This window comes from Meriones unguiculatus, chromosome 21 (assembly GCF_030254825.1).
Source record: "Meriones unguiculatus strain TT.TT164.6M chromosome 21, Bangor_MerUng_6.1, whole genome shotgun sequence".
NCBI classification, from domain to species: Eukaryota; Metazoa; Chordata; class Mammalia; order Rodentia; family Muridae; genus Meriones; species Meriones unguiculatus.
The window spans coordinates 8,398,656-8,416,353 of NC_083368.1; the positions used below are offsets into that span (position 1 = coordinate 8,398,656).

Genomic DNA, 17,698 nt, shown 5'->3' on the forward strand with positions numbered 1-17,698 from the left:
CAGATGCAACCCAGCCTTGTCTGACTCTGCTCATTCTTGCGTCTCCAGCTGATGTGCCTCCTTTGCAGAGGAACAGAATGGAAGAAAGTTTCTCTGAAGAGCAAACATCATGTGGAGACATTTCTTTGACTCTCTATGCCCCTCCACAGACTGAGACGTTATTCTGTACATTCAGAGAAAAAAAAAATTGTACTAGCGTGAGAGGAAAACTAATTTGAACTATATAAAGGAACACTGCAGAGACTGTTTTCTTCAATACCAAAGGAAGATAAATAATTGGAAGAAATTCTATGTGACCTTAAGAGCATATTGATAGATTTTGCTACATTTCTGGCACATGTCACAGGATTTCATTCAAAGGCAGTCTCCGTGTCCAGAGCTGGTACTCAAGAGTGATTTCCACGCCATGGTCAAGAAGCTCGCTATTAAAAGCTGTTCAATCTTACACTCCTCTCTTTGAAGTGTCGCCTGGTCCAGAGCATCATTTTATTCTGGTTAACGAAACGCTTCCCTATTAATGGCCTGTCAGAGGCTTTTATTCATCAAGTGTCAAAATAAGCACTTACATGTTGAGTTAGAAATGATACATCCATATCAGATTGAGTACTGATTTGTTTCAAAGAGAGCACTGAAGCAGTCTCCACTACCTCTGGTTTATGAATTTCCTTGGCTCATACAGCCTCCACTGGCTCTTGCTAAGTTGTCACATGATGTTTTTCTTTTCAGCTTAAGTTCATGTTTTCTCCATTTATGTGATATCATGTTTTAAACAGTTATAAGTGATCTATGACACACTAGATAATCTTCTTCAAATTATATAGGCTGAGTTACCAAGTTTAGCTGGCATGCCTCTACAGGATGCCGAGCTTGTATTTGCAACCCTTGCAGGAATCCTTCTCTTTGGATTCAGCGTTACGTTTATGCTGAAATAGTACCCAATTTTGTTTAGAAAATAAATTTTAAATTGTTAAATGCCTCAGACCATTTGTTTCAACTTTTCAGTGCCTTAAAGCTACCAACAACGGCAGAGCAAAACTAGTGAAGCTAATGTGTGAATCTCTCCCCATCAGTTTTATTCAAGATCTGAGTGTACATAGTTTAAATATTTTACAAAGGCATGACATTACTAACAGAATAGTTTGTGGCTGCTTTTAATATGTAAACACATTGTATGTATTTATTCATCAAATATTGATTCATTGTGTAATATACAAAATTTACTTTTCATTGAGAAATAAGCAGTGATCAGAACAAAGAAAACCCCTGACTCCCCCCCCCCAAAAAAAAAATTGAAAAAGGATGAGGAAGCAGGCAATAGGTAGTTGCCATGTGAATCCTTAGATAGTGGTATGTCCTCTAAATAAAAGTACATTGGGAAAGTAAAATAGATAACTGAACAAGACTGTAATTTTAAATACGGAAACACAGGGGCAATCCCGGCTGGGCCAGGCAGGTGCCTGTGGAAGGAAAAGATGCACAAATGAAGCAGGCAGCATGATGTGCACGTTACGAAGGGAGCCCCTGTAGTATACCAGGAGCAACAGAGCCAAGGTGATGGGCGTTAATGGCAAAGCAACAGAGCCCAAGCTCTCCAGCTCAAAGATCAAGTTATAGAAGGAGCTGTCCATTATTTGGGGGAGGAAAGACGGATTCCAACTGTGCATTACTGCTGCATGCCACTGTGGCCTGCCTAGACGCAGTGATTTTCTGCAGTGAGCTTTGTTAGTTGTGAGGGTGCATCCTGTTTTCTACTATTTTGAAAGTTCTGGACATTTGATTTTGGTTGAGAGAATTAGGAACTGGTACTGATATTTTGTCTCTTAAGAACTATGAAGCAAAAAATGATTATGCATACAGTTTAAAAAGTAAATATTTCTGATTGGGAGGGCATTGTGGGTACACCTTCCTTATCCTCTTACTGTGCAGAGGCTCTGATGCTGTCTACCTAAGTAATCAGTGCCATGCCACAAGATAAAAGCACAATGCATTCGACCTGTTTAAATAAAAAAAAAAAATCCTTAGCCAAATTGCACCTTTTACAATAAAACTATACTAAATGCATAGATTCATAAAGTCTTAATTCAGTTACAGAATTATGGGCCAGAAAACACTTTAAAAACCAACTTATGATCACAGCTTTTTCAAAAGGTTATATGCTGAGGAAGATTGGAATTTGGGGATCCATCTACGAGGGTAAGGGATCTTTCCTAGGGTGGCTTTTCAGGATGGGGAACAGCTCTGGGGGAGACATAGCTGAAAGTAGGTGAAGAAAAGATACCTGGAAGGAATTAGCTGGGCTCACTTTCAGAGCAGATTTTTTTTTTTGAGAGACATCACAAGGCATTTAATTCTCAACTAAAACAAATTTTGACAGCCTTTAAAGAATGCAAACATACAGACTCTCTCATGTCTAACTAAATGAAAACAAAAGAGAGCAGTCATAAACAAATCAATAGAAATTGACTCTAAGATGGTGTCTCATCACATCAAGTTTTCTTAATTAAATTTTTATTTTTTATATATTCATTACAGTTTGTTCATTTTGGATCCCAATTGTAGCCTCCTTCCTTCCTTTCCTCTTCATCCCACCCTCCCTTCCTCTTCTCCTCCCATGCATCTCTCCAAGTCCACTGATAGGGAAGGTCCTCCTCCCCTTCCATCTGACCTTAGCTTATCAGGTCTGATTAGGACTGGCTGTAATGTCTTCCTCTGTGGCCTGGTAAGGCTGCTCCCCACTCAGAGGGAGGTGATCAAAGAACCAGGCACTGAGTTCATGTCAGAGACAGCCCCTGTTCTCCATACTAGGGTACCCACTTGGATGCTAAGCTGCCATGGGCTACACACATAGAATATACTCACTTATAAGTGGGTATTAGAGATATAATATAGGATAAACATACTAAAATCTGTACACTTAAAGAAGCAAAGTAAGAAGGAGGACCCTGGGCAAGATGATCAATCTTCATTTAGAAAGGCAAATGAGAGGGACATCGGGAGAGGGAGAAAACAAGAAACAGGACAGGAGCCTATCTCAGAGGACCTCTGAAAGACTGTACCCAGCAGGTTATCAAAGCAGATGCTAAGACTCATAGCCAAATTTTGGGCAGGTGCAGTGAATCTTAGGAAAGAAGGGAGAGATAGTAAGACCTGGAGAGGATAGGAGCTCCACAAGGAGAGCAACAGAACTAAAAAATCTGGGCCCAGTGCCCTTTTCTGAGACTGATACTTCAACCAAGGACCATTCATGAATATTACTCAGAGCAGACCTTAATGAGCGCTATTTCCACTGGTAGATGGGGATCACTCTCCAGGGCTGTCAAATCCTTAACTTCTGTTTTAATAGCTTTCTTTCTTTTTTTATTAATTAATTTATCTTTTTATTTTTTTTCTTTATCATTTTTATATTAATTACAGTTTATTTATTTTGTATCCCAGCTGTAGCCCCCTCATTCATTCCCTCCCAATCGCACCCTTTCTCCCTCATCTCCTTCCTGCCCCTCTCAAATATGATTGTACAGTGACTGGTCAAAATGCTTGAAGAGACATGAATAGGATTAAAAGAATTAAGCACCAGTATTCAGACTGAGTACATCAGCCTGTCGTCATGGACTTGCTAACTTCCACTTTGAAAATGATAGGGACATTGCATATGTGTAAACCTCAAGGAAGGGCATTCTAGTAAATGGATAGCTTATTTTTCTTTATTATTTATATTATTTATTAGAATTTATTCACTTTGTATCTAGGCTGTAGCCCCTTTCCTCATCTCTCCTGGGTCCCACTCTCCTTCAATCTTCTCCCCCTGTCTTTCTCCCCTAGTCCACTAATAACAGGGGACCTCATCCCTTACTATCTGACCCCAACCTCGGGTCTCATCAGGACTGTCTGGATCCTCTTTCTGTAATGCTAAGTTAGGGCACCTCACCACAGGAATGTGATCACGGAGCAAGCAACCAAGTTCATGTCAGAGGTAGCTCCTGCTCCTCACACAAGGGAACCACAATGGAGACGGGGCTGCCCATGGGCTACATCTGAGCAGGAGGCCTTGGTCCTCTCGAGGCATGGTTCCTGGTTTATCATCATATATAGACAGTTCTTTATTATTACCATTTATTACAATTTATTTAGGTTGTGTCCCGGCTGTGGTCCTCTCCCTCATCTCTTCACAATCCCACCCTGCCTCCCTCTTCTCCCCCACTGGGGGAAATAGATAGTTCTTAAACATCAGCAGGAACTAAAATTTCCTGCTTTGGGCATTGCCTGAATCCACTCCCAGTTTCTGAGATTGTTTAGGGAGCTGCTGCAGACTTACTGTAGGAAGTAAGTCACTGGCAAGCTACAGGAACTCGTCACATTTTCCCACTCAGTTTTCTTTCTCTGCTTTCTGGTATTGAGATGTGATTTCTAAGCTTCCTGCTCTGGCCACCTGCTGCAATAGTGCCACTGCCAAGACAGACTCCCTTCCTGGAACCTTAACTTAGGAACTATCCTTTTTTATTTTTACCAGCATTATTATTACTATTATTATCATTTCTAGCCTTTTCATCTTTTTAAAAACTCTTTATTAATTACACTTTATTCACTTTGTATCCCCCTGTGGTTCCCTCCCTCCTCCCATCCCCATCCCTCCCTTCCTCCACCCTCTGCATGCATGCCCCTCCCCAAGTCCACTGATAGGGGAGGACTTCTTTTCCTTCCTTCTGACCCTAGTCAATTAGGTCTCATCAGGAGTGGCTGCATTGTCTTCTTCTGTGGCCTGGTAATGTTGCTTCCCCCTCAGAGGGAGGTAATTAAAGAGCAGGCCAATCAGTTCATGTCAGAGATAGTCTCTGTTCCTATTACAATGGGACCCACTTGGATACTGAACTGCCATGGGCTACATCTGTGCAGGGGTCTTAGGCTATCTCCATGCATAGTCCTTGGTTGGAGTATCTATCCCAGAAGCAGAAAGACACACATGGTTTATACTCACTCATATAGACATATAATATAAGATAAACCTACTAAAATCTGTACACCTAAAGAAACTAATCAAGAAGGAGGACTCTGGCTAAAATGCTCAATTCCTATCCAGAAAGGCAAAGAGGCTGGACATCAGAAGAAGGAGAAAAGAGGGAACAAGTCAGGACCCTGACACAGAGGACCTCTGAAAAGCTCTGCCCTGCAGACTATCAATGCAGATGCTGAGACTTATGGGCAACCTTTGGGCAGAGTGCAGGGAATCTTAGGAAAGAAGTGGGAAACAGTAAGATCTGGAGAGGACAGGAGCTCCACAAGGAGAGCAACAGAACCAGAAAATCTGAGCCCAGGGGAAATATCCTTTTAGAGTAAGTTGCTTTTGGTCCTAATATTTTATCAAGCATCAGGAAAGTGGCCACTACATGGGGAGAGGTTGTTAAAGCCAACTGAGAGTGTGTCCCACCCAAGTCGAAGCTCGTTGCTGACACTGCTATTTTTCTGAGAAATGTCAATCTTAACCAAATATTTCTAATTATTAGAGAAGCTTTGTATTTCCTCTTTTTCTAATTTTTCTTTTTTCTTAATTATTTTTTTATAAATTACAGTTTATTCACTTTGTATCCCCACTGTAGTCCCCTCCATCATCATGTCCTGATCCCATCCTCCATCCCTCATATCCTCCTAATTAATTAAGTAATTAATAATTTTGGAGTGTGGTGGGAATTTCTTTGGAGGTCAATAACAAAATTTAGGAACTGTTTCCTTCACTGTACATCCTAGGAAATCAAATGAACTTGGGTCTTTCAGGCCTGAGGAAAGTTCTGTTACCCTGAGCCATCTCCCCAGGGTGATTGCATTTCTTGAAGGTCCCTCTACTTTAAAAGTCCGTCAGTTAGGTGATGTATCTCCTGAGGTTGTTATTGGAGACACCGTCCTATAGGTGACAGCGGGGTGTCTATAGACCATGAACACATTCCTTCCATTGTTAACCTCCTATGAAATTGACAGGACACAGGCTTTCCTTTGTTCTCACTTGCAGTAACCTCCCTTCTCCAGAAGGGTTTGTATAGCGTGTTGGTGGATTCCCAGACACTCATGCCTGAAACTCTTATTGAGTATGTTTAGGAAGGTATGCTTAATATTTTATGCCTTCATCACTAGTTAAGCTATGTAGTTGGGTTTCAGAATTCCGTTTCTGCTACTTAAAATCAGGAAACACATAATGAACTCCTCCTCTACGTAAACTCCCCAACATCAAGTTGTGATCAGTGACAAACTGTCCATCATATTCCTGCCATGCCATGCTAGAGTTGTAGGTCTGTGATGGAGGGGATATCAGTCCTTAAGCCTGGCTCATTCTTTGGAAAGGTATTGAAATGCCCCCACAGTCCCATTCAGTTTTTCAGTTTTTCCAGTCTTGCTTCTGGTTTCACCACTTCTGATCAAACTGAATTTGTTAAAACAATTGGCAAGTTCTGTGTTAACACACATACACAACAGAGGTATGCACACATATGACTCATTTTCTCTGAAGCACTTTGCATAAGGGATAGTTTCTTTTTGCTCCCCTGATTTTAGACACTTTATAGACATTTTAGCATCTTCTGGCACCTATGGCTTAGGCTTGTATTCCACAATGGCTGTTTCATTTGTGATTATGTCTAAGTTAAGTCTGGAGTCTGTCTGTATCCTCTCTACCTGTGCATGACTTCCTTATGTGATGTCATGCATTTTCTAATATGGTCAGGTGATACGAGTAACTTTTGATTATCTGTAGAATAAATATGAATAGTGCAACCATCTAGGAATTTTAAAGCTTTTGTAACAAACCTAACAGAGAAGCCAATGTATATTGAATTCTGGGTAATTTGTAATGCAATACTAAGATATTTTTAAAAGTAGAATATCTTATAATTTTAACTTACTTGTTAAAAATATAAATGTCATACTAATCTTGAATAATGAAAGAAAATAGGTCCACTTAGTAATCAATCACAGCTCATAATCCCGTACTGCTTCCATCTGAGGACACTGCCTTGAATATGGCTTCTGGTCCAGGGTTATAATTGTCTCTGTTGTTCTGATGCTTGTGAAACATGGGGCAGGGCATACCTTCACAATGCCTGTAAGCTGCAGCCCAGTGGGGCACACCTTTACAGTCTTTGTGTGCTGCCCATTAATGTGATTTTATCCAGATATTGAACAATGAACATGAAATAGGAAATGTTGAAAAATGTCTGGCACCCTTCTAAGTAAGCTCATGAAACAAAAGAAAAGAAAGGTACAAGTGGATCAGAAAGAAACCAAAGCATAAGGTTTGAGATTTACTGCAGAAAAGTACATTTATCCACTTGAACACTTCACATGATGACTTCATTTTTTAAATAAAAATAAAACATATATCTTGTATAAGCTTTAGAATGCTTACTTTAAATCGACATAGCTGCAAGACTTCATAAAGATAAATTTATTTCCCATTTAAACAAAATCAGACTCTAAAGTTAAGCATGAGGTTAGATATATAGAAGACACATAGGCTATGTTATTTGTGTCTATAATGTACCTGGCGCTTCTGAGATGACAGAATTCACTCTATTATTTCTATAATCCATGTCTCTCTTTGACATATGATTTTACATTTAGTGCTATGTTCAATTTCTCACATTTAATTGAAGTATAAGGTGATATTAAAAAGATACAGTTAAATTACTACAGAAAGAAAAATGTTAAATCTGTTCCATTTCTAAAAATATCTATACCTCCTCTATGAGCAGACTTGACTTAGTTACATTATTGCCCTCTTACTTCAGTGTTCCCCTCCTATCCTCTTTCCAGTCAGGCAAGCAAAGAGTGAAGTTTTGCATAGTATTTACATGGCCAAATTCTTCTCCATCTGTTAAGTTTGTACTGATGGGACAAAAGTGAAGGACAGAGCACAGGAAGTGAGGAATGGATTTCCTCTCTGCTTCAGGAAGAACATATAGAAAGTATTTTGAGCACTAAATACCACCTGTGATAACCAGGCTTATTTGGCCGTTCTCTGGAATCCAGAATGAGCTGTTAGAAAAGCTCCCGGATATGCCCATGATGAAACAGGCTTGGGGAGACCTGCTGTGGCCGGGATTCTGGACTGAATAATAAGCAGTGTAAGAGTTGAGCATCCACTCCCTGCTTCTGCTTCTTCACGTGGATGTGCTGTGACCAGCCTCCTCAAGCTTGAGGGCAGCAACTTCTGAGAGCCCCAAACCCACTTCTCCCTCAAGTGGCTTGTTTCAGGGCCACTTGATGGAATAAAAATAAAATAAATAAAATAAAATAATAAAATAAAAATTCATAGCCAAACTTTGTGCAGAGTGCAGGGAATCTTATGGAAGAAGGGGGAGATAGAAAGATTGGGAGGGGACAGGCCCTCCACAAGGAGACCAACAGAGCCAGAAAAATCTGGGTCTGGGAGCTGGGTCATGCAAAGACTGCTGAATCAACCAAGGACCATGCATGGAAAGGACCTAGACCAATTGATCAGATGTAACCCATGTGTAGCTCAGTCTCCATGGGGGTCTTCTATTAAGGGGAGAAGGCGCAGTCTCCGACATGAACTAGGTTGCCTGCTCTGTGATCACATCCCCGTGGCAAGGTCAGAGAGAAAAAGGATCCAGACAGACCTGACAGGCTAAGGTCGGATAGTAGTGGAGGAAGTCATCCCCTATCAGTGGACTAGGGGAAGAACATAACGGGGAAGAGGGAGGGAGGGTGAGAACAGGAAGAGATGAGGGAGGGGGCTGCAGCTGGGATACAAAGTGAATAGATAGTAATAATAATAATAATAATAACAATAATAATAATAAACAATCCACATCATGTAATTCATCAATCATTTTACTTTAGTTTTTTTAATAAGCTAAAGAATTTGCATATTTAGGGAAAATAAGATTATTAAATCATTGAATTAAAATATTCAGAGTCAATATTTTTTATTTATGTGTATGTAAGTGTCCAGGTGTGAATGCCATGCATGTGCTGGTGCCTGAAAATGCCAAAAGAGGGTCAGATAACTTGGATTCTGAATTACAGGTGTTTCTGAGCTGCTTGGTGTTTGGTGCTGAGAATCAAACTCACCTTCCTTAGAAGAGCAGCACTAACTGTTGAACCATTTCTACAAGCGTAATTTTTACTTGTCAGTAATATGTGAAAATGTTAATTCGTGTGACATGAACCTGTGTTCCAGTCTTGTTTTATTTTAAGTACACACACATACACAAGAGAATGCATGCACAAAAATATCCACCCTATTTACAGAAGAACTCTAAATTTAAGGGTATTAATAAAACCAGCAAGAAAATATATGTGTCATTGGGTCCCATATATCTATAAGTCACTTGTAGACAAAACACTTTTGCATGTCACTTATGGATATGACACTTCATAATAGATAATTGAGATGTTAACATTGTTTTGTGATGACTATCAATTACAGTTTTACAATCATACCTAATAATCTTTTCTTAAATTTGGTACTTTTCATATTTTAACTGTCAGTTGTTAAACAAAAGAAATGTCATCAATGGTGGTATTTATAATTAAGATGCATAGAGTTAATGTCCTGAGATATTACAGTCATATGTGATAGCTTACCTTTAAAAACATGTTTGCTTTCCTGTATGGAGGCATGTTTCTTAAAAGTTTACATGATGTTTTTTAGTCTAATGGAACATCAAAATATATACTTCCGTTATTTGAAACAAGTAAGAAATACATATAAATATGATTGTTTTTGTGTGTGTTCACTACCATGTCATGTGCATGTGTGAACGGCTGTGTCATATATGTGCATGCTTAACATTTCCAGAGGCTATAAAATTAAGCTCACTTTGAAGATCCTCTAATACAAACAGCCAGAAAGGAGACACATGCTGTTTATCACTGTATAGGTATAGGTATAGGTATAGGTATAGGTATAGGTATAGGTATAGGTATAGGTACTGTTGAGAAAACAGCTAGGAGCCAAATATATTTTCTGTGATATTGTATCGTGCCCTAAACGTGTGTGGAAATGTTATTATAGACACTAGTGCTAGGTTCGGTAAGTGAATGATGTTAGGGACCTTGTGTCTTGATGTTATTCAAGTTAACCACACAAGGATCTTTCTAAACTCTCAAGGTTTTCATCAAAATGCTTCATGTCTTCTCATATGAAAACTCAAGCTTACCAAAAGTGTTATAAAAAGGGGAATAAATTATTGGGGTTTGATATGTGGGCTAAACTTTCTTGTAAGTGTTGTGTCAGGTGAAACAGCCTTTTGAAAAGTCCAACTGGCCCTCAGTAGAAGTCAGATGCATCCATCACCTGTTATAACACAGGTCAATAGTAGATAGACTTCGCAAAGACCCATCTGGATCCCATTAAAAGACAGATGTATGTGCAAACATGATAGATGATGTGGTTTAAAGTAAATGAATTACTTCAGCATGAAGTATGAGGAATTGTTATCACAGTTTAAACACATTGATAAAGAGGTCTATATATTAACACCATAATAGTACATTTACTGTAAGTATTAATCCATACTTAGGAATATTTTCACATATTAAAATGAGTCATCCTTACAATAAAGTAAATCAGAAGTATTCACCTAATGTTGTCTAAATACTTATGCAAACTATCCATCTCAAAAATATAATTCTACATATCAAAAGCGACAGCACGTTTCAAAAATCATAATCTGCTTGATTTTGTTACATTAATAAAACATTAATATTCACTCAAATATAAAATGGTATAAGTAATACATACTCTATTTATACAACAATTAAAAATATTCACTGTCTTACTCATATACTCAGCAGTGGACAGGAATTCAATGTAGACAGGAAATGAAAGACAAGAGTTATGGAGGCCAGGTCACAGTATCAGTGTAATCCATGTAGGTACAAAAGATCAGTGTTAAAAAAAAAAAAAAAAAAAACAGATCATGTAGGCCAGTTGTCAGAGATCATTTCAACAGGGAGCCTTCTCAGCTACAGAGGGTAACACCGACTTCTCACACTAACTGCAACCAATAACACCCTGCTTTCTTTATTAGAATATTGATTCACATATTGAGTAACATCTTCAATAACATTGTTTTTCATTCACTGGAATGCGCAGATACGGAATACCAGATACATAAAATCATCACAGCTGATGATGTAAAATGTTTTCATTTATGTACTAATATTGTATATTAGATACTCTTTTTTTTATATAGACACTATTTTTTTCAATTACAAATAAAAACAAAAGATAATTGGCTATATATCTAGTTAGCTACTTAGGCATTCATTCAGTATTTCATGTTACCTGAATCAGTATTGTTTTATCTTTTTTTAGTTAGTCACATATTTATAGTGAAAAATTAAGCGAGTTTAAAATGTATACTGCTTTCATTAGGAAGGATTAGTATAACAAAATAGTGTTATTAATAATAATAATTAAAGTAATGCATGCTCAAAAGGAAATGACCTGTAGTCTTTCAATAAAAACCTACATTACACTGTGATTTCCCATAGGTACACTGTAGAAACCACAACATTTTGTGATTTGGAACAAGGATACTGGAGTGAGGCCAGGGCTCTTGCACTTATTATAAGACTTTGCGTGTGTGAATAACCTGGCACATGTCTGGTTCTGAACCCTTATTTCAATATAGACATATTTCCAGTCCTTAAAATGTAGACATAGAAACATGTAACATTATGTGTCAAATGTGGTATCTATTATGAAATTTTAATTACACTTCTTAGCTCTGTCTGACAAAACACTTGTATGCTATGATATATTTCAAGGAATATGACTTGATGCGTTTGTTTCTATGTACATAATGAAGCGGTTATGCTGGTAGATCACATTCAAGTCTTCGTTTCTTTCCTCAATCGCTTTCTGTTCCTGTGAGGCTGTACCGGAGCACCCTCCGCCTACCCTTGTAGCCCATTTCCAATGCATGACAGACCACTGTAGCTCTAATCTCACGTTCTCTGTTTGTCTTTCACCTCTGCATCATGCTCCCCCATTCCCAGTGCTAAGTCAGACTTCAAACTGGGGTCTTGTGTACTTCACTTCCACCTCTGGATTCTTCTCTTCCCAGTGGTTCTGGGAGGCCTGCCAGCAACTGCGGGTTTCCACCATTTATCTGCACTTTCTGCTCTCTCCACTTCCCAATGCCTGTGTGAATTCTGCAATTGACTAGAGGTTTGCACCTTTCACCTCCACTTCTTCCCTTCAGTACCTTGCCTACCAGACAACCCAGCCCTCGCTTTTTTGTTTGATTTTTTTCTTAGATTCTATATGTAAGTGAAGCCATGCAGCATTTTACTTTGTGTGTCTGACTTATTTTATGATTAACTCCTGCCAGTTCCATCAATACAGTGAACTAGAAAATCAAGTAAACACTGACACAGAGACTATAAATAATTTATTTGCAACTTATTTACATATTCACTTTAATAGTTATGTTTCTCATAGGTGGTTTCTTTCTGTTGCTGACTATAAACTTGACTCTACAAAAGGAAAGATGGGACTTGAAATCAACCAGTGTGCACTGGGAACACCCATGTTTAACTATTATGGTATAGACACACAACTCTTAAAAGGGAACTGTGGGACTCACTGCCATCCTTAACAGGTGGAATGAGAAATGTCTTAGTTAATTCATCAAGGAAAGGTTTCTTCTTTCCTCAGTTCAAAAATGTGCATAGGTATGAACTCTCTTTATATATTATAGGGTATAATACTATAGAATGTTATGAAAACCCTATTCAAATTGGAAAGGAAAAATAAATTTTAAAACAGGCAGAAGCAATTAAGTTCATAAGAGAACTTGATTTCCTGTGTACTATGGGAGTGGGCCCTCAGAAATGTCCGTAGTATAACTAATTTACCCACACAAAAATTCCACTTTTTAACTTTTTTAAAAATTTATTTTTATTAATTACAATTTATTCACTTTGTATCCCAGCTGTAGCCCCCTCTCACACCCCCTCCAAATTCCACCCTCCCTCCCTCCCTCTTCTTCTCCTATGCCCCTACCCCAGTCCAATCTCCTCCCCTTCCATCTGACCCTAGCTTATCAGGTCTCATCAGGAATGACTGCACTGTCTTCCTCTGTGGTCTGGTAAGGCTGCTCCCTCCTCAGGGGGAGGTAATCAAAGAGCCAGCCCCTGAGTTCAAGTCAGAGACAGTCCCTGTTCCCATTACTAGGGGACTCTTTTGGACACTGAGCTGCCATGGGCTACACCTGTGCAGGGGTTCAAAAATTCTTCAGTCTGTTGTTTCCAAACTTCTTATCACGGTGGTGTACTAGCTGTTGTCCTCCAAACTAAAAACAAGCACATGAAACTATGTGCAGGATGCTCTGCCTGCACTTTGAACTATCATTTCTCATCTATACATGGAAGAAGTAAGAATACGTCCATGCTCAGTGTCCTTTATTTAGGACAATGTAATCTTGCGGTAAATTTAGTGAAGTCATTAAATGAAAGTATACAGTTTTCAAGTATATGTGTCTTTGGCATATTGCCAGAGATCATGCCAGTGTTTCCGTTGTTGTTTAATGGACACTTTCCCTTTTTTCCTAGGAGCAATTTTTGATGAATCCGCTAAAAAGGATGATGAAGTATTCCGCACAGCTGTTGGTGACCTCAACCAGAATGAGGAAATATTACAGACTGAGAAAATCACATTTTCAGTGACATTTGTTGATGGTAACAACCCTTTTCAAGCTGTTCAAGAAGGTAAGGCTCATCCATGGTTTACTCTTTATTTTGAGTATATTATTATTCAATAAAATGGAAATAAAAATAGATTAATACACAGCAATTCAATGCAGATATCATTCTGTGTGGTTTCAGCTAATTAAATATTACATTATTCTGAGAGTTCTTACCTCAGAATTGTAAGAAATGTAAGGTTTTATCTTATGTTCAACTTTTGAAAGCTTGTCACATGAAAAGTTATTATTTGGATTGAAATATGAAGTGAAAGAAGGCATATATTTTACTGTCAAGAGCTTTATGATATTGTTATAATTTCAATGGAAATGGAACATTCCTGTAAAATATGACTTTGTATCAGAATTTTTGCTTTGGATTTCTCTGCGGTTACTGCCAGCTTGAGTGCTGTTACAGCTTGCAATGGCGTTTCAGGAGTACACATGACAAATGCATCACTGCAAGGACACGCCACAGACGCTGCCCCCAAATCAGCAGTTATGCTGTATTCCTCAAGTCCTTGCTCCTGCTGTATTCTTTACCACACCTTTCCAGACAGGAAAACAGTGTCTGCCCTTCTCATTTCTTATGAGAGTGAATCAAAGCTCTCACTGACAAAAGTAATTTGCATTGCTATTTCTCAGGTTAGTGGAATTCTCTGTTTGAGTCTGGTAATCTATTTATGTACTAATACCCTTCTTTGGTAAAGCACTCACTTTTGGGGGATTATATTTTAGGTTTTCTAAGAATATAGTTTATTTTGTTATTTTCCCCATATTTCAATGTTTAAGTATAATTCCTGCTGTGACATTATTCAGAAGTGGGAGATTTGGTAGATGCTGAAGGCATAGGAATGGGCCTTTCTATCTAGGGTTAGTGCCCTGGGGAGGTGCAGTCTTGCCAGGCCACAGAGGAAGACAATGCAAACAATGCAGTTCTGATGAGACCTGGTAAGCTAGGGTCAAATAGAAGGGGAAGAGGACCTCCCCTGTCAGTGGACTGGGGGGGGGGGTCATAGGCAGAGAAGAGAGAGAGAATGTGGGATTGAGAGCAGACAAGGGAGGGGGGCATATCCGGGATACAAATTGAATAAATTGTAATAAATGATAAATAATAATAAAATATGTTAAAAAAAAACAAAACAGCATGTAGAGGTGAAGAGCTGACTCATTTGCCTTCAGAGGACACAGCAAGGAGTCACTGAAGAAAAACTCACAGCAGGCAGAATCTCCAGCACCATGAACATGGGGTTCAGTACTCAGAGCTGTGAGCAGTAAGTTTCCATTCTTCATAAGTTATCAATGAAAAGATGATTTTATAGTTGCACAGACTAAGACATTGATCTGTTTTATATTTTATTGTGGCTATACATTTAGGATAATGAAGGTCAAAGTAATCTAGTTAAATGTGGTTTGTGTGGTGAAACATTTAAGTCAGATTTAGAAGAAGAAACAACTAAACCACATTGGAAATGCAAATTAGTTTGGCAAGAAACAGTTTCAAAAGACTGGCGTTGCAGGGATGAGAAAATAACCCCAAATGTTTGGAACATGTGCCACTTTTACCTACTACCATAACGTGTTGATGTGTAGATTCTCTCATGGAGGATGCATACGCATTCATTTACTTCTGTTCATAGACTAGATATGGCACTTGTAGTCTGAAAAATGTTCTTTATTGCTTATTGGATAGTATAAGTAACACTGTTTTATTAAATAAACTGAATTAAGAACCATTTTGAAAGAAAACTAATAAGTATGTTTAATAATAAGACATTTTTTAAATTTTCAATAACTCATTATCAATACAAAGCCAAATTAAAAACTGCATCCTAATATTTTCACATTAAAATCATAGCTACACTATGAATTACAGGTTCAAACCATCTCTGTTGAAAATCATTTATGGAAGCATTTATACCATGTCTAATATTAGAATCCATAAATATATTGGAAAAATAATGTAGAATTTGAAGAAGATATTCAGTAATTTACAGACTGTATGTTCTCTAAAAGTCATGTTCTCAGGGAAACAACTCTTCAGGACTTCTGTCCTTATTGCTTATGACTACGATTTGAGCTGAAAGGAAAGAGGTCTGACCGACTTATCTTTCAAGTCTCGAGGTGTCAATCTTAACTTCGCTCCAAATCAACCTAAAAAGAATGCAATGAGATGCCAATGGGTTTAAGTGACTACCTTGATTGAAAAAGTAGTTGGGCGTAACTGAAAGCAGCCAAGTAAATGGGATTAAATTATGAAGTCGGAATAGGTTCCAGCCACTTTTGAAGACCACGTTAAAACAGTGAGGGTAGTTTTTTAAATATTACGGTGATTTTCCATTAGACTTTGCTCGGTGCATCCACTCTGTTCTCAGCTCAGTTCTAATATATGCATCAACAGAATTATAGGGACCTGAGAGAAGGTGTCACACTAAGAGCAAATTGAGAGAGAAAATAAGTTGCCCAGATGGAGTCTCCTAGTTTTCTGACAAGAATGAAAGAGCTTGACAGATTGTCTGAATGGTATCTGATAATAACAAGATGTTCTGGACAAGATATTTTGATGCTCTGTTCTGGGTGATGAACCTGAAATAAATTACAGCTTTAAAGGTTCTTGTTACCATTGCTTTGTATCTAGGATGATTTGGATTTATTTTACAAGTAAAAAATAATTAATTCAAGTGATACTGTAAAAAAAAATGGTTTAAAAAAATCCGCACAAACTGTGCAGGATAAATGAGAAGAAACAATTTAGAAGTACATTTTTTTAAATGTTATCGAGAAGTTTAGGAAAAAAAATCTGTCTTCAAAGATGACCATTTTTTTTGCGATCATCTCTTCATAGTTATACCATTAAAATGTATGAAAATAATTCCAATGTTACCAATTTGTTATAAGATATGAAAAATTCAGTGGGCTTATTTTATTATTTATGAATAAATTCTAATGATCTTATAGAACTTACATTAAATTGATGTTACTGTTTATGTGCATTTATTTTAATGTACTAGACAATGAAGCATCATTTGGAAAGTAGAAATTTTATAAATAATGAAAGGTAAGGGATATCTTAACAGACAAATTTGTCACTCAAAAGACAAATCAGACCTAGTAGTCTGTATTTTATTTTTAAAATTCCAATCAACTAGCCATATTAAGAGCAGATTTGGGCCACGGGTGCATAGAGGAAAACACATAATTCCTCACACTCACCAAAAGATGTATAGGAATTTTAATCCAGCAACATGACTACTCTGTCAAGGATTCACATTCAAAGACCTAGATCTGGGTTATTTTAGCTGGAATACAGACACCTCTCTAGTACACACCTTTAATCTCTAATAATGAAGTCTAATTGAGGGGCAGATAAAGTGATGAAGCAGAGAAAGATTAGACAGAAAGGGTCAGAGAAAGGATATGCCCAACTCTCACAAGAAAAGACAGGAAGGCGAGGCTATTTAAATGTAGTGCAGAAAGAGAGTTGAGTGTAGTTCAATGTAGTCAGATGAGCTGATGCTGTACCGTTCAGTTTGTGTAGAATAAGTCAGCTTGGAGAGGAGTTTTGAGCCAGAGCAGCTGAGTTGAACTAGCCAGGGAGAGTTCAGGAAGAACTAGAAAGGATAAACTTATTTGGCAGTAAGTCTCAGAGTCAGATAACATTCTAGGCCTAGGTTAGCAGATGGAAGCTGAAGCCTTCAGGGTCTGAGCTTGCAGAATGTTAGATTGAATGGAAGCTAGAAGCTTCCAGGCCTAGTCCTTGGGATAATTAGATAGAAACACTCTTGTCTCAACCCAAGCAATGTATTTGTGAAGCTTGGGCCAATTTTTAAAAAATGATTTGTATTATTGTTAATAGTTAATAATAGAGAACTATCTATCAGTGAATGTTGATTGAATCTGGAGGTAGTTCTTGAAGACTGACATCATTCTTACAGGAGGTTGAGGGTAATAATTTAAAGTAAGTTTCTACAAATCCATATGTCTGCTTCCCTTTATAC

General features: G+C 38.0%; 1 protein-coding gene across 2 annotated transcripts in view; it reads left to right on the plus strand.

The window, feature by feature from the left end:
* Positions 1–17,698, plus strand: part of Grid2 (glutamate ionotropic receptor delta type subunit 2) — a 1,564,629-nt gene that overhangs the window by 277,357 nt on the left and 1,269,574 nt on the right. For both annotated transcript variants that reach the window (XM_060374191.1, XM_060374189.1), the window contains exon 2: positions 13,570–13,725. In XM_060374191.1, the coding sequence (XP_060230174.1) occupies positions 13,570–13,725 (156 nt within the window). The remainder of the gene's footprint in view (positions 1–13,569; positions 13,726–17,698) is intronic.